This window comes from Urocampus carinirostris, chromosome 15 (genome assembly GCF_059441175.1).
Source record: "Urocampus carinirostris isolate Australia breed hairy pipefish chromosome 15, RoL_Ucar_1.0, whole genome shotgun sequence".
Taxonomy (NCBI): domain Eukaryota; kingdom Metazoa; phylum Chordata; class Actinopteri; order Syngnathiformes; family Syngnathidae; genus Urocampus; species Urocampus carinirostris.
This window is the reverse complement of record NC_142363.1, coordinates 21965956-21985585: the sequence shown is the minus strand read 5'-3', so window position 1 is coordinate 21985585 and position 19630 is coordinate 21965956. Positions and strand designations below refer to the sequence as shown.

The 19630-nt window shown below is 39.5% G+C and overlaps 1 protein-coding gene across 1 annotated transcript; it reads right to left on the bottom strand.

Moving 5' to 3' along the window:
- Positions 1–2992: 2992 nt before the first annotated feature.
- Positions 2993–18839, bottom strand: lin52 (lin-52 DREAM MuvB core complex component). The gene is made up of 6 exons (XM_088354366.1): positions 18731–18839; positions 17558–17632; positions 17431–17468; positions 17197–17263; positions 17008–17091; positions 2993–4480 (listed from the first exon to the last, which is right to left on the bottom strand). Exons 1-6 carry the CDS (start codon positions 18762–18764, stop codon positions 4425–4427), a joined length of 354 nt encoding a protein of 117 aa, XP_088210492.1. The 5' UTR covers positions 18765–18839; the 3' UTR covers positions 2993–4424.
- Between the last annotated feature and the right edge of the window lie 791 nt (positions 18840–19630).

The following is a 19630-nucleotide window of genomic DNA, read 5'->3' as shown; positions in this document are numbered from 1 at the left end:
GATTGTTTGTTAATGCAACATCCATTGCAGCCTGGTCATCGTGGAAGAGGGATTACCTCATGTGCTGTCCCTTCTCAAGGTTTCTTCATTTACCTCATGTTAAGGTTTTGAGTTTTTCCTTGCCCTCATGTAGGTTTTAGATCAGGGGATTGTGTTATAATAGTCTGTGGTTTGCAATAGTCGGTGGTCTGTCCAGCCCTTTGAGACTCCTTGTGATTAAGGGCTATACAAACAAAAATTCATTCATGGTTAAATCTGAACAATAAGAATTTGTACTATATTTGAAGGGTCAAATTACTTGTTATTTTAGTATCATACATTAAAGTAACCTTGAATCCTGGATCAGTAAAAGAAAACCAAATTTTAGCTTTTGTTACGATTGCCCTCGTCTGTGCCCGCTCGTTTGGCGCCAGCTCCTGCTCGTTGCCTGATTGGTTCCCCTCCTATTTAAACTCAGTGCTCTCATTCACTCCTTGTCAGTCCGTCAGGGAATCTCTGCACTTGCAAGGCATGCATTTTGACTCTGTCCGGTATCCTGCTCGTGTATCAATCCCATCTCACCCGTCCTGCCCGGTATCTTGCTCGTGTATCCAGTATCGATCCCGTCTGTCCTGTCCGGTATCCTGCTTGTGTATCTGGTATCGATCCCGTCCAGTCCGGTATCATGCTCGTGCATCCTGTATCAATCACGTCAGTCCCGTCCTGTCAGGTATCAGGCTCATGTATCCATTACCGGTGGCTGTCCCATCCTGTATCTTGCTCGTGCACACTGTATTTGGTATCGACCGTCTGTCCCGTCCTGTCAGGTATCTTGCTCGTGCATCCTGTATCCGGTATCGACCCAGTCTGTCCCGTCCTGTCAGTTATCTTGCCCGTGCTTCCTGTATCAGGTATCGATCCAGTTTGTCCCGTCCTGTATCTGCTTGTGGATCCTGTATCTATCCCGTCTGTCCTGTCTGGTTTCGATCCCATTATCCTGCGCTTGACTTCTCTGTCTCACTTCTTCTGCCCAGCGATCGCCGAGTCGCTGGCGTTTGTGTTCCCGCGCATGACTGCCCCGTTTCCGTAATATAAAGGTTGGTGTGAAGACGTTACGCGTTTGGGTCCACTGTCTGTTCGGGTTCAGACAGCTAATTTTTATGCTTTATCATTCAGCCTTTATAAGTAACATACCCTATATGTTATAATCAAGAATGAAAAGGGATCCTTACCACATTTATTCCTAAATAAAAGTCAAAAAAGTTGTACATGGTTTCGATTGAAGTGTAAACTGTTTTTTTCTAACAGTTAAGTGAACACAATTTTACACCTGAACCATTTCACCACATTAGACAAACCTAACACTGCCTTCCAGTGCATTTGTTTAAGTATAACTTTTGATAGAAATGACCTAGACACTCGCTTTTTTAATTTACATACTCAAAAATTGATGGTGGGCCACATCCGACCCTCGTGCAGTATGTTTGACTTGCCCGCTTTTAAAAAAATGGAGTCCTTCCCACCCGAAAAAAACAGGCGAAGCTTCTCGTTTGTTTGTTGATGGCATTTGTGCTAATCTCCAGCCGGAGCTTTGTATACAGTGTCGTCTAATAAGGATCCAGATGAAGGGAAGATTTACAGTATTGTCGGATGGGGGGCACCAAAGAGGATGCAGATTAAGACCTCAACATCTGTTCCACGCACAAAAATTAGAACAAGAGTTGAGGATGACGGTATTCTGCAGATTTGAGCCTCAAAAGCGGTCTGCTGCTTTCCCAAGGACCGCCCTCACCCCCCTTTGCTTGAGTTTCTGCAAGGTCAGCAGCTTTCTCATGGCCCGAGCTGCTATTAACGGCGTGTTTAGGAGGCTGCCCGCAGACATTGCTTAATTAGGCGAGGACTTGATTAATTTGCACTAATTGACGGCTAATTTAAGGAGCGGGGGCACATCGGACTGACATGTGTTGGGGTGAAGGCGACCCCGCCGGGCTGTCCGCTTGGATGAGCAGGCCTGACCCAGCAAAAGGTGGCGACAGACCATATTGATGCTGTCGGTCGGGGTTATCGTGTGAGCGTTGAGCGTGGAGTGATCCCTGGACATTAACAAGTGTCCAACCTGCTCAATTTCTGACTGAGGTTCAGGGTAAATTGACCGTATGGGGCCGAAAATGTGTTTACTTACATAGTCAGCGAACAGAACATTTATGGCAGTGTCTAAAACTCATGACAAAAAGTTAGCGGACACCAGGACGGACAACTCTGAAAAGTTGCCTGCCCCATTATTCACAACTTGAAACACAATAAGGCGACTAATCGGTGTTTTTCGTCCCGTTTGACAACTACACTTTGGATTACTTTCTATCCTATGGACATGGGTTTTAACGCACAAAAATGCGTTCATTCAAGGAATCAACTCCTTGCCCTGAAGAATTCTCGTGCCGGCGTGATGAGGGGGCCCTATCGTGGATGGAGAGCCAGAGCTAGCTAAGCAGCTAGCGGCGTTATAAGTCTTCGGTACCGTCCGTAATCATGGTAAATGTGAACTCTCTACCAAATAAGACCGACGAACTGGCTGTGCTGGTGAAAAACATCAAAGCACAAAGGGAGTGCAGTTTGCTGTGTTTTACGGAAACATGGCTCACGTTTAGCATCCCGAACGCTAGTGTGGAGCCACCTGAAGCTACCCAAACCGGAGCCATCCGGAGCTACCCAGCTTCAGCGCTGTTAGAGACACAAAAGCCTGCCAGAAGTGGCGAGGAGGTGGACTCGCTAACACGAGGTGGTGTATCCCTGGGCACAAAGATTTCTATCTGCCGCAGGGACGTCGAACTTTTGGACTAGCGTATGACGACATCCACTTCGCTAAACTATAACAAGCACCGAGGGCATCCTGTTAATCTGTTAACAATAAAGGAGACTGCTGGTAAAGTATAAATCCATCTATCTATCTAATTGCAAAAAAAAACATTGTTGCAAAGTATTAAGGATTGATAATCAGAATACATAACAGAACACCCTTTAAAATTAAGTTTATTATAAATCTACTTATAACATTCATTGCATGTATATGACATTGCTGTCTACCATTCACAATTTCCTTTCAGAATAACCACATTTTTATGTTTCTTTCTTCAAAATCTAAATATTTCTTCCCCAGATTATTTTGTCTAAACTGAACACATCTTTGAGCTGTTTTTAACAAAATCCCACAATCAAAGAGTTGTTAGAAATCAAAACAAAAAAGAATTTTAAAAACAATTGTTGGGTGGTTGTTTGTACTTCACAACCAAGGGAGTTTCGTTCAGGGAAAATTGAAACACCACTCCAGAGTAGATTTACTCCAACAACGTGAGAAACTGAACCCCACAGGAAAAGTTTTTTTTACCAGTGCCCGAAAAATTGTACAAATGATGTGTGTTGTTCAGACGGCTGACCCTTGGGAGGGTAGGGGGTGAAGTTACCCATGCAGAGGAAGCTTCTGTCCTTGCCAATCAGAAATACCATTGTGGGCTTATTAGGGGCCCAGTGAGAAGTGTAACGGGCTGGGAGCTAGCGGCTCCAGGCCCGAGCGACATCTCCAACCAGGAACAGTCAGAGGCATTGTCTTAACAATTTACGGGCCGGCAACTTATTTTTTGTTTCCTGTTCGGCATGCCTGTCTGATTCTCTTCTTGCCTGTGCCTTCGCTCCGACGACGTCGAAGTGTGCTAATTAGAAGAGAAATGGTCCTAGTAATTACGTCAAGTCTGATAAGAGGTGACAACAATGAGCAATATTATTTTTACGCAATGTTTTGTGTTTGAGGGACCCCGCTTCCAAAGCTCATTAGAAGAAAAGCGGGGCACTGGGGGCGCGCTGAGACGTTTCGTCCTTCAATGTCTGCACCACTTCACTTTTCATCTTACTTATAAGTCCATCCATTAGCTGCGCCGCTTGTCCTTAGTAGGGTCGCGGGGGTTGCTGGAGCCCATCCCAGCTATCTTCGGGCAGTGGGCAGGGCACCCCCTGAACTGGTTGCCAGCCAGTCGCAGGGTATATACTTATAAGTCCTCCTCTAATAACAGAAATAATAATAAAGAAGCAGCAACATTTAAATAAAAAAGATTGAACACAAGACATGAGCACATTTAGTGCCAGTGACAATTATAGACGTCAATCCTCAATCTTCTATTTAACACATTCAGTGCCAGTGACGGCAAGAGACGTCAAACCTCTAAGTTGGCAGTGAACAAGTTAAAAGGGCTGGCAGTTGAATGAAGTGCAACGTAAATAAAAAAAAATAATATGGGGACGAAAATGTTTTCGGACCACAGTCAGACATTTATACAAGCAGGTCATCTTTTCTGACTTTTTTAAACAAAAAAATATATACAGGCAACAGTAAATTAGTTAGGTGAAATTAAATTGCAGGTGTAAAGAGGGGAATCACTAAAGGTCAATTGAGGTCATTTCTTCGGCCTCTCCAAGATGTTCAGGAACTTCCCTCTAGTCATTTCTCTTGCTGGAAAAAAAAACAGGAAAAACAAATGATAAATTTGTAGTTTTATAAAGACTCAAATAAGGAGAGAAGACATCAATACATCTTGAGAACAGGAAAAGACCATACAAGATGTAAAAAAAAAAAACTACCTGTTCTAAAGCCCCTCCCCTTAGCCTATTTTTAGTCAAAATAACTCAACCCGGGCATAATAATAATCATATTTTCAAGTTTTCAATAGTCAAAATAAAGAATGATAGTGTTCAAATTCTCAATAATAGTCAAAGTAAGTGAAGACTGGTGCTATAAGCAATGGTCTCTGCAAGTGTTAAATCGAAACGCAAAGAATTAAAGTGCTCAAATCCTCCATAATGGTCAAAATGACCGAAAACTGGTGTTATAAGCAATCTTCTTTGCAAGTTTTGAATAGTCAAAAAAAGAGAACAACAGTGTGCAAGCACTCAATAATAATCAAAACAACCCAACCCTCGCATAATAAGCAATCTTTTATGCAAGTGTTCAATAGTCAAAATAGAGAATAAGTGTTTAAATGCTAAATTATAGTCAATATAACCCAAGACTGGCGTTATAAGCAATCTTCTTCGCAAGTGCTCAATAGACAAAATAGAGAACAACAGTGTGCAAGCACTCAATAATTGTCAAAATAACCAAAATCTGGCATAGTAAGCAATCTTCTTTGCAAGTGTCCAGTGATTAAAATAGAACCGCCCTGGCATTAGAAGCATTCTTCATTTCAAGCAAGCAGAATAAAAACAAATTTAACACTAATTACAAAAACATTTAATGATTTTCTAGTCAAAAAATTAAAAAAGGGATAAACAAAAACATCAGGACAAGTTTGGAACGAGCGGGTTTGAAATCACAGGCCTGCAGCCGCATCCGTTCCTGAGCCGCACCATTAGCGATGCAAAGCATGAATTTAATAAGCACGCTGCAAAGGTAATTTACACAAACATCTGTTCATTTGCAACACGGTAAACAACATAAAAAAACACAACAGGAGGGCTTGCGGTCCGCTTGATTGCACGAACGCTGCGATGTGCTCCTGCATGAACACTTGCAGAACATTAGGGTAAGAGAGCAGACTACTGAGAGGCAAAATGTCTCTATTAATTCGGTCCTGTAATTAAGGAGCATGATCAATTACGAGGGAACTGTCTGCCAAAAAGTTGACACGAAAGCCAGTGCCATTAAGTTTTTCTCAAACATTCAATTGAGTGACGGAAAATGCAATTAAGGTCGACAAAAATCTACAACAGAAAGAACTTGATGAGCGAGATCTCAAAAAGACTGTCAATTGGGCCCAATCTGGTCAGTTGATCATATACATACACCTACTTACGACCATTCGACTTACGAAAAACGGTAGATATGAAAAAAAATTTCGGGATGTCGAAAAATAACTGGACGTTGCTGTAAGTTGGATTTTGTATTGTTCACCTTTTCCCGAGTACAGGAAAGTACTGTAGTGCTTCTTTCCACCGCTACCGGCATGTGGCGCTGTGAGAGGTCCCTGAGCATCCTACCTGAAGAAGAAATCCGGCTTCTACTTCCTAGGTCGTGTGTAAACATTCTAAACGCTGTGTCCAGCTCACTAAGAACTTTGACATTTTTATTATTTAATATTTGAAGTCAAGCCAAGTCATTTTTATTTGTATAGCCCTAAATCACGAAGAGTCTCAAAGGGCTTCACAGATTATTACACTATATTACACAGACTATCCATTCAATATGGTTGGTGTAAACAGTAAAAAAGAGGCGAGCTGTTTCTTTTGAAACGAAAGTGGAATAAGAAAGCTTTTAGTGGTTGAGAAAATGGTCGAATTTTTTTTTTTCGGGCACTCTCTAACACGGAGGAGGACCTCTTGAAGCCCATCTTCCAAAAATAAGTTAAACCTCAATTTATTCATCATTATAGAGCATATTATTTTATGAAATGTTTATTTTTTTAGTACGAAAAAATACAGGTTACTTATACAAGCCCTAAACATAGAACATATAGCACTGAAACAACTTACTAACAAATTCAACATACTAACTATCTTGTTAGTAAGTAGGGCAGCGTCTGTAATCCCCAAAATATGTTAACCCATTTTGTAACAATGACAATAAAGGTATATTCTATTCTATTCTATTCTATAATGCCACTAGGTGATCTTGCAATTCGTGTAACTTTAGCAGATAGATTTTTTCCCTAGTAGGATTCAAAAATCTAATTTTTAAGTTAAAAGAGGTTCTTTGACAATGCTATCACTTAAACAAATAACTTCAAACAAGAAATAAGTGATGATTCATAACTTTATTGTACTTATATACTGTAATATATATCATGAGTTTAATACGAAATTGAACATTGGTTGATTTTTTTTTACACCTTTTCTAATTTTCATAAAAGATTTGCAAATTGAAATTTGCAAAATACTGTCGTAGGGGACTCCGGGATATTCTTAGCAAATGTTTTAGAATTTTTTCAATAGTAAATGTACCGTTTCTTAAAAAAATCTCCAAATTACTTTTTTTGTAAAACAAATGTTTTTTTATTCTCCTAGGAAAAAAATAATTTTTCGAGATAAGATTGTTTTTTGTCATAATGACGGTGACATTTAGAACCATTTTCATTAACATGTCTTTTCTTCTTTACAACAAATGGGACAAGGACAGACACTTGCATATTAGTCTGACAGCACATTTTACAAGGAATAATATTGCATAAGCCATGATCGAATTCAAAAAATACAAAATAAATTGTGACGTGAATCACTCTTTCATATCACTCACACCTACCTGCAGAAGTGTTACATATAAAAACTAAACTATGGCCGTTGGGCTATTTGCCGCTCATTAGGCTTTTTAATCCAGCCCAAAACTCTAAAATGATAACAAATACAATGATTATCAATAAAACGTTTTTAAAAGGTAACACGAATAAAAATATCATAATTTTTGTTAGTCTTTTTCACCGACTATCACGAAACGGCAAATCAATTAAGTCAAAGGAGTTCGCCGCAGAAGGCTCTATCTCGGTATCGTTTTTTTTGTTGCAAACGAAGCGGGCGGTTTGATGCTATAGTGCGCATGCGTCTGCTGACTGGAGATTTCCCATCATGCATCATTTCGAAAAAAAAAAATATATGGTGTACGATTATTTTGTATTTTGTACGGGAAAATACGACAGTTTTTACAGGCATGGAGCTGTCGAGGTTGACAGGTATGTCAACCCCACCTGTTGTTTTTCCAGATCAGAATGACTTACTGCATTTTAATTCAAGTTCGGCCATTGCGACTTGATGATTGTATCCAAAGAAAATTCAAGACTATGTTGTAATGTCGGCCTACTGCTCTGCTTCCGCTTTGTTCATGGTGTGATTGGAATGATGCATGATGGGAAATCCCCAGGCGGCAGACGCATGCGCACTGTAGCATCAAACCGCTCACTTCGTTTGCAACGAAAAAAACGATACCAAGATAGAGGCTACCGCGGCGAACTATTTGACTTGATTGATTTGCCGTTTCGTGATAGTCGTTGTATACCGGATGGTACCCATACTTGAGAAATTTGCGTTTTTCCGTACAGATTCTCTTGTACGTTGTACACGTCTTAAAATGGATAACAAACGTATTTTGTACGGCAAAAACGTACAGGTTGACAGGTATGATGCTAGACTGCTCTTGAATCGCCACTTTTTTGAGGTTGGTAGATCATTTTGTAAGTCGCTCGCGTGCTGAAAAAGTGTGAGTATTTCTGGTCTGTTGTGTGGCACTCGCTTATTTTTCCGTTTCTGACAGTCGAAGATAAAAGCCAAGTTTGTGAATCGTTACATTTTACAAGCACGGTTGACTTTCCTTTAGCCTCCTCACAAAACCAAAAGACGCCGGGTACAGGTACAATCATCACTCTTTGTTGAAGATGAAAAGAAGCTCTTTTCTCCGCCGACGCTTTTATGAGCTGCTGAGCCGGAATTACCTGCACAACTTCATTTTGCACATCACACAATATAAATGTACGGGGCATCGGTGAGTACTGATTACAAAACGACATTAAGCAGCATGCCATCCACCTTCATAACGCTTGTGTGAGACAACTGAACCTCCTCCCCGGCACCACCTCCTCCTGCTAATGAAAAATCTGGACCCAGTTGGTAATCCTGATGAGGTGCCCGCTATGGAATTATAATGCCGCTGGGCTCTCGCGCAGTCCACGTCACCTTGAGGCGTCTGCCGTGAGGTTAAAGATGACGCTAATTCAAAGGCCGCAAATTAATTGTGAACTTAGCCACCTCTTCCCATTGCCCGAAACATCTGGGTACAGCTGGACATGCTCAGGATGCGTCTGATTGTAACAGTCATCAAAAGATCCAAATGCAATTACATTGAGCTGACATTCCCTCCAAAGCTGCAGTTTCTCATTAGAAGCAGTTATGCTTGATGACTTAATTTTTGTATTTCCTTTACGATGATGCACTCTCTCACTCACTCTTTTTTCCTTGAATATTTAGAAAAAAATAGAAAAGCAAATGACAGGCCCGGTACATGAACAAACTCCAATCTAAATCCCTCACCTCGAAAAACAGAAGCTCTCAACACAATCATATAACAGGACTAGATCAATACTGATTAGGGGAACTTAGAGATTTGTTTAGTTGATTAGAAAGGTCAATTACTAATTTTGCGCTAAGTTAATCAGCATCTTGTTACGACCGCCATCCATACTCAATGACACCTTATGGATTGCAGGGCTTGTTCCTTGGCCTGCTGATTTGGAGCCATCTCATTAGCATTTAACTGGCACGTGCTTCCATCGGGTACAATATATTCAATTACGGACATTCAACCGAGGATTTATTTGCTTAAAGCAAGTTGGTATGTCTCAATTTCTGCAATCATTGTCCTGTTTGAAAGTCCACTTACATTGTTTCTCTTTTTTTTTTTTTTTAGAAAGTTTAACATGTACCATGAAGTTATAGCATATTTTTAAGAAAAAAGTCACTTGCTTTTGCATGGATTGGCTGTTCTTGTAAAGTTATTCATCGTGATTTACACTACCATTCGAATGTTGTGGGTCACCCAGACAATAGTGTGTTTCCATAAAAAGTCTCACTTATTATAATTTAGATGAGTTGCAAAATAAATGGATAGTATAATCAGAACATTGAGGTTATAAATAATAATTTTTATTTGAAACAAAAAAGGTATTCTGCAAACTTTTCTCTCGTCAAAGAATGGACATTTTTAAGCAACCCCAAACTTTTGAACGGACGCACGCTAGTCATTTTTCAATGCTGCATTGTTATTACAACAGAAACTCAGAGAAATTCAGCTTCTTTTACACTGAATACACTTGTCAGTATCTATTTTGGAAACTTGTATATATTTTTAATTATGCATTAGTCTAGTGCAATTCATAATTTGAGAAATACTAGTAGTCTTTGTTAGTTAGTCTTTGTTCTATTTTACCCAACTTTAACATTCCAGGACTGACGAAAATGTGAAAAAAAATTCTGAATGTATGCTGAAAAATTTCGGATTTTTAATTTTTTTGTAGTAGCATTTTTAAGTCCAAAGTGGTTCCATAAAAAGAGACCGCACACCAAACCTGCTGTTACTGCAAGTGTGCAGTTAGAAGGCACTAATGCACCATAATCAGGAACAATCGACATTGTCAACACAATAATTAGAATTGCTTGATTTCACCCCCATTTTCAATTTTCAATTTGCAATAAACTGGGATAGCAAACTACGAAATATTTATAGTATTTGGTAGCGATGACATTCTTATCTAAACATAAGTTAACAATGTACTATTCTGTAGTCAAGGCAACTTGAAATTTATTAATGAGGGAAAGTTTTAAAGGGGCTGCATAGACAACCATGACAACATCCTTGATCTAAAAACTCAAAAACGTCAGCATGGGGAAAATTAAAGAATGTTGAGAAGGGGTCACACAGAGGTAATCTTCCTTCCAGAATGACCAAACTGCTATTACCGTTGGAAGGGCACCAACAGAAAATACAGTCATCAAAAAAATTGAATATAGGCTACAACAGAATGTCCAGTTGACAACGTCCTGCCCCAAATTTACTTGCTTCTGTCATATTAATGATGAACAGTAGAATGATGAATTTCTAGTCCCTATGTTTCCCAAAAATATTTGATCTTGACTATGATATCAAAAATATATACTTTTTCCCATCTACTTTAACATTCAGGGATTTAACTTAGGAAAAGACTCTCAGGCACAAAGAAAGCCTGAAAGGGTTTTTGCCAATGTAGCGAGGTGAATGTTTGCATGTCGCCTCTAGACTTTTATAATCCTTTATAGAAGTCAAGCTTACTCCTCAATACATTGTCGTTAAGAAGATTAATCTATATGTGAAAAAAGGATGAATGTGTGCTTCTAGTATTTAAAATGGTGCCTTCTCCCCCCTATATTAAAAAGTCATGGTCGGAGTTATACACATTTCACGCTCTCTGTGCTATTAAATCATTTTCATATGGAGTGCATGGAATGTAAATGCAAAGGAAACGCTGCGGTGAAACATCTCACTTCAGCGAGTTTATGGTGATTGATCAGAGTGTCATTGTCACGAGGCGGGAGTAATCATCACTTCAGCACCTCTGCGGATGGAAAGCTCCTGGTGAGCCTCGGGACCCCTGTTAGCCCCCAAAGACAGATGACCACCCGAGTTAACTGGAGTCTCGGACCCTGGCCCCGTCTGCCCCGGATTCACTTTCATTAAGAGCTAAGAGGACTTATCTGACCCTCGCTGCCCGTCTTCCAGTGCCGCTGGGCTATTACGGCCTGTAAGCTTTATTTAATGGGTTTAACATCCACTTTTGGCGCCCTCTTCCCTTGAGAGGAGGAACTCAGAGGAGATGAGACGCACAAAAACGGGAACGCTCGCACACATTCAAACGCATACACCTGACGCTCATGTTTGTGTTCAAAATTCAATTACCCACTTATTGATACTTCACAGGGATATTTAAGATGCAGACACGAGCTGTGATTTCCCAAGGGGGCCACTGGTTCCTCTTTATGTCCCAGTCAGGGTGAAGAGGGACAGGAGTGGGGGGGCTACTCCTCCTCAATAGCGCATTGACACACACCAAAACAAAACACACCTGCACCTCCAAGGCTTCTTACTATGCCTGTTCAAGAGGTGTCCTTATTAATAGGCAATCAGTCAAGAATCATTCATTAAAAGCCTAAAAGGTTTTACACCCGGGCTATGATTAGCCGGGAAGGAAAATTCAATGAATTTCTAATGCTTTTATGGAAATGAGGTGTCATTTCCGATCTACTCAGGGGAGGCGGCAGGCGGGCGGGGACGAGAAGCCATGCGTGCCTGCCTCTTCTCTTTTCACATAGCGCCAACTGGGATATGAACAGGCCGCTTCAGACGCAGCTGCAACCTGCTGCACACTAGTTTGAAAAATGTTTGCCAAAATTTGACCAGAAAAACAAACAGATTCAGTAGCAAAACACAAAGTGTTGGGAGTAACGTGTTACAAAGAAACGCGTTCCTGGAACACAATTACTTTCTTGGTAACGAATATGGTAACTCAACTGTCATTATACCTAGTTGAGTATCTTCCTTACTTTTTTAAGGCAGATCATGAGATATGTTTCTTTGATGCTTTGAGTTCTTTGATCGTTCCTCTGTCACTCACGAAATAACATACAACCCTCAATCTGCCAGCAACACAATGATGCACAAAACTCTGTAGGACGGCGGGCGTCTTTAATTCTGCTTACAACATACAACGGGATACAGTTACAGCTGTCTCAAGCACAGAGTACTTGAATTTCTCCTTACTGATATTCTATTCCATCGTATATACTTGCAACTTAGCCGTATTTACAACAATAAATTAAAATACTGAAAAGAGGGGTTCAGTTCATATGTGCAAATTTTGATGTGTGTCGCAAGTAATGGTAAGCAGTTTGTGGGGATTGGGGGTAGCATATACAGGAACAACAACATCGATAGGGAAAACGCAAGGACATAACTTTCGGTAAAAGTGTGCTGGAAGTTTGTCTTTTTATTTGTTCAATTATTTTTGCAGTATACTATTCTTGGAGAACTAAAGAAATGTCTTGGATTCTATCCAGACATGAAAAAGGACATCTATGAGGTATATGAAGCCCCGAAACAAAATGGATATGAAGTGTCTCAGCTAAGTGTTCCTTTGGAAGCTCAAGATTGCACAAGCCAAGATATACATAGGGGAACAAAGCTTCAACAGGTTGGTGTGAACGCTTAATTCTATTTCTTTTATTCTGTGGCTGTTTTAAAGGGTCGACTTCTTAATAATAATAATAATAATAATAATAATAATAATTTCCTTGTATTGTCATTCTGTGTAACAATGTACACAGAACGAAATGTCGATTGCACCTGACCCGTTGTAGCGAGCCGATGCAGCCGCAGCCAACAGAGGGCGCCGCCGACCACTTTTTAAGTCTTAGGAATGACTCGGCCGGGGCGCGAACCACCGACCTCCCAGTCTCAAAGCGGGCGCCTTACCATCTAGGCTACTGAGCTGGTATAATGAGTATATACGCTAATTTGTAACTGGATAGTTACTTTTAGAGTAACGAGCTACTTTTGGGTGTCAGCAGAGACTCCTTGTGATAAAGGGCTATACAAATAAACATGACTTGACAATAAGCACATCCTGATCGACTCCTTAGACCCCAGCAACTGCTTTTTCAAAATGTCACCAACGGGCAGATAGTTCCGATCCCACAATGCCCGGAGGAATGGACTGAGAGATAACTTCTTCCCCAGAGTTATCAACACACTAGACCACAAGCACACATAAGACATGTTGAACACAGATTTAAGTACAAATACTAGTTGTTCATAGATTTTATTTTAGATAGGAGTACTTAATATTTGAGGAGAATACTTTTTATTTATCTATTTTTCTATATTTTAAATTTTTATACTTTCCCAATTGTACTGTAGTTCTGTAGCAACACAACGATAATTGAGTTGATTCTGAAGTAACTAGTAACCGTAACTACTTTTTTTCGGAAAGCGTCCAACACTGATTTTGTAGCATAGAGCCAGCAAAGAAATTGGCTCAAGGTGAAAAGACGAGCCCTGCGTATTAGTGTGAAAAAGGAGGGTGAAGAGGGGTGTCCTCAATCGGTGCCTGTCAGCGCCGGCACTTCATAAGCGGTCAGCCCGCCCTGATGGATCGACGGCGGCGCTGAGCCGAGTGAACGCAATCATATTCGGCAACGCTTCTAATAGGCCTGAGATTGATCCTGGGGCTGCGGCGAAGAAGGAGGGGCTCTAAAGCGGGGCCATTAGGAACTGTCATGGTAAAGTGACCTTCTGTTTCACCTTCAAGGAAGGGGACCCTGCAGGGGTTCTACTTGGGTGTGGCGTGGGAAGAGGAGACGACAGGTGACCGCGTTAATTGCTCGGATTCTGCCGTCATCAATGCACCATTGATTAACCCAAAATTTTGTTCTATTATTTTGTGATTATTATAGTGGTGTAAACTACATATGGGTGGTTATATAATTTTGTATGACATGCTCTGTATTCACAAGCTACTCAGGAGGTGCCATCTTTTTTTTAAGTTTGTAAGGAAATATTTTTGTAAACATTTCATCAAAGTTTCTACTTCTTTTACATCAACTAAGATTATTTGAGTAAACCACAAGAATGATGATAGCCAACATTTTACAAAGTAATACCAGCACAGAAAAAACAACTTATTTTTGGGTATTTAAGAAAGAAAAGCTATTTTACTGTGCAGGTCCTTTCGAAGAACACATTGCAGTGTTGTTTTTTAAATTTCACATCAAAAAACTTCATATTGCTTGTCGCAAAAAAATGAAAGCCATGTTAAACTTTAAATTGGGACTGGGTAAAAAAAGACAGATGAATTGTTATCAAAGGATTTTGATTTTACATATTTTAATATTGATTTCATACACCCATTAGTTGAAAGGATCTTTTTTTTTTATTCCCTAAAAATCCAATGTTCACAGTGATTTCAAAGTGTGTACTCATTCTAAAAGAAGACCTTTAGATTGTATTTATTTGCTTTTCAATTAATTCAAACAAATCCACCAACTACTCTCCCTACATGATGATTTTTTTTGCATCTTTGATTTTTTTTTTTAAATGAATTTCCTCTCAAAAACTGATCTTAGATGAAATTGGAGTGAGTTGAATTAGGAAAGAAGGATAAAATAGAATGTGTTAATCTTGAGGATTCAAGAGACAATCCCAAGCCTTTTTTAATTCAATTTTGCATTGTGACGTAAAAATCTTCTGGAGTCAACAAAAGCCAACTCAAAATGTGCTTGCAATTTCATTTACTGATTGGCTTCTGGCAGTCAATTTGTGGCTCAATGAAAATTCTTTAAGGATGATAACGATACAGATTAAGACAATTGCAACTTCACACAAAAGAAAATTAATCCCAGTGAAAACATTCGGTGCCATCTACTATAGTAGATGGGAAAAAATGTTAACTAGCCTGCATGCACAACACATACTGTATTAAGCAGATCCAAGACTACATACTTAATTGAAAACCTGTTTCTCAGTTTGTTAGTCGGTCACCTCGATGGATAGACTACCAGACAACCGCTGTTCCCGCTGCGGAAAAATCATCAGTGAGGGCCCTTGTGAGCCTCCCAAAGGTGCACTCGCCTTTCAATTACCTCCAATAACAGCACTTATCAGAGCATTGGGCTCTCCCTAGAGACTTGGGACCTGCTGCCCATGCTCAGCAGCCCGCTACAGAGACATTCATCATGGGGAGGAGGAACAGCTGGCTTAAAGAAGAGGCACGCGTCCAGCCCCGATGGGAATCAACCAGGCCAGCGTCACTCACGTAGCCATTGTTGCAGCACTGGTGAAAAGGGGTGATATGATATAACCCCACTGCATGCATTTTGATGAATTAACACCAGTAATATAGAGATACAGGAAAGTATACGCTTTATGAACACTGGCTTGCAAGAATGCGATTTCGAAATAGTTCAGGGGTCAGGAACGGTCACCAGCCAGATATGGCTCTTTCTCACATTATTATTTAACAGATCTTATCAAATCATCAAGCGTTACACAGTGAAATAAAATGCGCTGAAGAATGGGCTATTGTCTGAAGACTGGCTTTGGCGGTTTGGTAAATTTGTCTTAAAGTATATGGTGCGCCTTTCAAAAGAAAATCCAAATATTTTGCTTTAATGGCTCTTTCAGTCAAAAAGGTTGCAGGACCATGCACTAGTTGATTGTGCCTGCCCCCAACTATTAAGCAGCCTCTCTTTTTCATCGTCCACATGTCTGTGGGGGAGGGGCAGTAAACGCCTCTCCCTTGACCGGGTCTCATTTATAGGTCCGGAGCAAGACCAACGGCGTGATGAAAAAGTAGCTCAGATTTACAGGCCTTCGTCTGACAGCCAGGGAAAAGGAGAAAATTAAATCAGAGCGCTTTAAACAGGCCCCCCTTTAGAGGGCAGATCCCGCACAAATAATAACAAGCGCCAAGCGTGTCTACACGACTGCAAATCTTGCAAACAAACACCTGTGACAGCAAACCTCTCAACGTTACATAGAATGTGCACACCTTTGAGTTAGCAGCAATAACGTAATGTACTAAATCATGGACAATATAAATCGTTCCTATATTTATATAAACCTGTTGTCCTTACTCTCCAGTAATCATGCCCACATCAACTAATTAAACATATTCTTTTGTAAAATGTTTTGCTTAATAGTAACTCTTGCACATTAATGAAACGAGGCTCTAATTAGTCACCTATTTTTTTAATACCATTTTTTCCTTGAACTTCATTATAAGTCTCTGTTGTAGTTGGTTACGCAAACACATTATTCCAGTTGCTTATTTTTTTGGATTCACAAAAGTTTTAAAATCATTCACCACAGATTGCTTTTTCTTTATAACAACGGGGATTCAACTGGCATGTGTAAACTTTTTTTGGGATACAGGATGAAGAGGAAAAAAAAACCTCACAAAAGAAGCGTTCTCTGCCACCAGCCTCAGTCAGTACAGTAATGTCAGTGGAAAAACAAACAGCCATTTTCTCTTTGCAAAACATAAGCACTTAGCCATAGCGCTCTAATCCACACTCCAGTGGGATTATGACAATGGATGTAGTAAAAGGGCAAAGGATTAAAACTCGATTTTGCAAGCATCACATGCATCCAGCACTTGTTTTATCATCAGCGTTCGTAATCGTGACTGTGTTATCAACCTTTTCCGATGTAACAAGATTGACCTAAATCTCTTATTTTGACGGTCAATTTGCTAAACCGTGCTCATTGCAAATACAGTACAGTACACATTTTAAACTGGAGGGAACCATGCTTGACTGTTTACAATTTAAAAGGCATTAGGCGCCATCTAGTGGTCAAATGTGAACTTCTGTGTTAAATCAAACAAAAAAATATTCTTTACACGAGTTCTCGAACGTGCATAAACAAAATCATTAGTGATATATCAACAAATATCCTAAGTTTGAGATGTTACTTACATTCTTCTAAACCCAGTTGGTATCCAAGATTCTGAAGACCTTTTACCTTCTCCATGAGATTGGCTGTTGTCAAACTACCCAACTCTGCAGAGGAAAAAAAGTTGTATAATGTTGACTTTCCTGATTTTATGTGACCATAAATATGCATAAAGATTTTCTTTCCTCTTTCAATGGTTTGTATTCATTTACCTTTCAACATCTCAATGTCCTCGCTCTCAAGCTCTACCATCCACTTGGGTGGTGAATTTGTGATAGGCTGCCGACAGAGAACATACATGCGGTTGAAAGATTCTGCTCGTTTCAGATCAGAGGATGTTGTAACTGTGGCCTGTGCTGCCCTCTGAGTCTTTAGTGATTAAGGCTGTACAAATAAATGTAACTTGACTTGGAAGATTCTGGTGCTGAAGAAGGACTACAACTCACATTTTTACAAGATGCAACAAATTCAACAACCCCAGGCACTACAAAAAAAGAGAGCATTTCGATTAAAATCAAATATAACTAACATAATACAAGATAATGCAAAATTAGAAGAAAAATATGGCCTTACATTGCTCAGGCCAAAGGTCAGGTGACGCTCTGTCCAGCTTCTCATAACTAAGCAAAGAGGTTTCAAAATCTTCACCTATTAAGACAAGGAAATGAACAGTAAAGACCAGCACTAAGGTGGAACAGTAATAATGAATTGTATTGTTTCTTTTTCATGCCAGGTTCGCAGTCTAATAAGTGTATGCAGAATTTTAGCACATCTCCCTTAAACATTTACACAGGATTTCTTTTATCTTAGATACATGAGGTGGTACTTCTAGTACCTTGCTTAAAGGTTTGTGGGACATTAGCTAACCAAACAACTTAATAATACAGATTTGGCCATGAATTTGAAGACCATATAATATGCAGGACAGTCTCAGTATTATAGAGTATAACAGGTATTTATTTTCTTTATTGGAATAGAAAATTATTAGATTTTGGATTATTTGCAGATCAATTGAACCATGGCAAGATTTATTGTACAGAATTAACATTTCCCATTATTCCTTACAGGCAAGTTGAGCCAACTGGTAGTTTTTTATTATATTCTGATATTTTGAAATATGATATGCAGCAATATCAAAACAATACACTCTTGCAGTATTCAATTTAATTTGTAATGAATATAGTGTATGACAGTTCTTTTTCTAAAACACATTTCTGAAAATAAAGAACTTTATCACAATATTTAAATCGTCCGACTCAGTCCTGTACATCTGGTGGTTTTTGACAGGTAAAAACAATTGTGAAACGACATGAACTAGCCTCTTTTTAAAGGGCGTTTTAATTATAGTCCTGATTTGTGATCTGCAAAGAAAAAATTAAAAGAACTACAACAACAACAATGCTCTTAGCGCTACACCAACACAAAGCTCCACTATCATTGACAGGCCGAATATTTGTTTGTATTAGTTTCTTTTTAAACGTAACTGACTGACTTAATCTCAATGTCACAGGAAACTGGAAAAAAAAACACATTTAGCTGTTTGCGTGTCCACTTCCTACTGAACGGAGAAGTCCAGTAGAGCCGTTCGAATAAACCCAAATTTCAACAACGGTCACACAACAACGGACATGTAGACTTGGACTCGTTCTGTTGTTTTGTTGAGGTAAAGGGCGAGGTAAATGACAAAAACAATACATAATTACGACCAATACACACGGACAGTCTCGGTAGAGAATTAGAATTTACCTCCATTCGGAGACGCCATCTTCGAATTGACCATGTGATCAAACTCAGCCAATAGGGAAGCGTGTTTACAGAGAAAAGATCTGGATGTAATACTACCTACCTGCCACAGGAGGTCTCGCAAGAATACTGTATAATCATTATACAGTACTCATTATACTATAATGTGATAAGATATTTGACTCACAAATGAAAAGTAAAACTACGTTTACGTTCCAATGTCTTACCAATTCCCTCAGTATTTGTCTTTTTTAAGACACATTGCCACATAACATCTCCCAAAACAAGCAAATTACATGAATTTATTACAGCGAGCATGTAATATTTAGTGTTCCTACACATTTTTCATGGCCAAATTCAAGCACTTTTTAAAGATTTTCAAAGTCAATGTTACAATTTCGTCAGTACTATACCATCAAAAGAAAAAAAACAACAACTGGTGTATAGCATGTATTTTGCAGAGCCACAAAAAGATATGCGAAATACAAAGGCCTATGCGATTTTTAATAATGCGTTTGCATGTATCAAGACTTGATGATTTTTAAATCTTGGGTAAATCGCAAATATATTTGATTTTGAAACAAAACCCTCCCCATATAGATAGATGTTGGGTAAACATGTCAATAATATGTAGCTTACATTTTCACTTCCAGGAAGTTCTTAGCATTGCAATTTACCACTGGGAAACACGATCCTTATTTTTTTGCATGGCCCATAATAAATTTCCATAATTAAAACATAATCCTTGCGCTAATACCCAATTTATAATGCCCTGTCCTCTTGAGCGCAACCTGATGACGCTTCATAGTACAATGCCGTACAAACTTTAGCCAGCAACCGTAAATGACGAGGGAAGAAATTCAATGGCGAGCCGAAGCCAACAGGGCCTACTCTCTCTCATTA

What these genes read in the sequence shown, in the direction of transcription:
- lin52 (XM_088354366.1), bottom strand. Translation starts at nt 18,764, where the DNA reads ATGGTCAATTCGAAGATGGCGTCTCCGAATGGAG. An exon ending in GATGGCGTCTCCGAATGGAG is followed by an intron (nt 17,633 to 18,730) that starts GTAAATTCTAAT and finishes TTGTCTTAATAG; the next exon opens with GTGAAGATTTTGAAACCTCT. An exon ending in TTGTTGCATCTTGTAAAAAT is followed by an intron (nt 17,264 to 17,430) that starts GTGAGTTGTAGT and finishes CTCTGTCGGCAG; the next exon opens with CCTATCACAAATTCACCACC.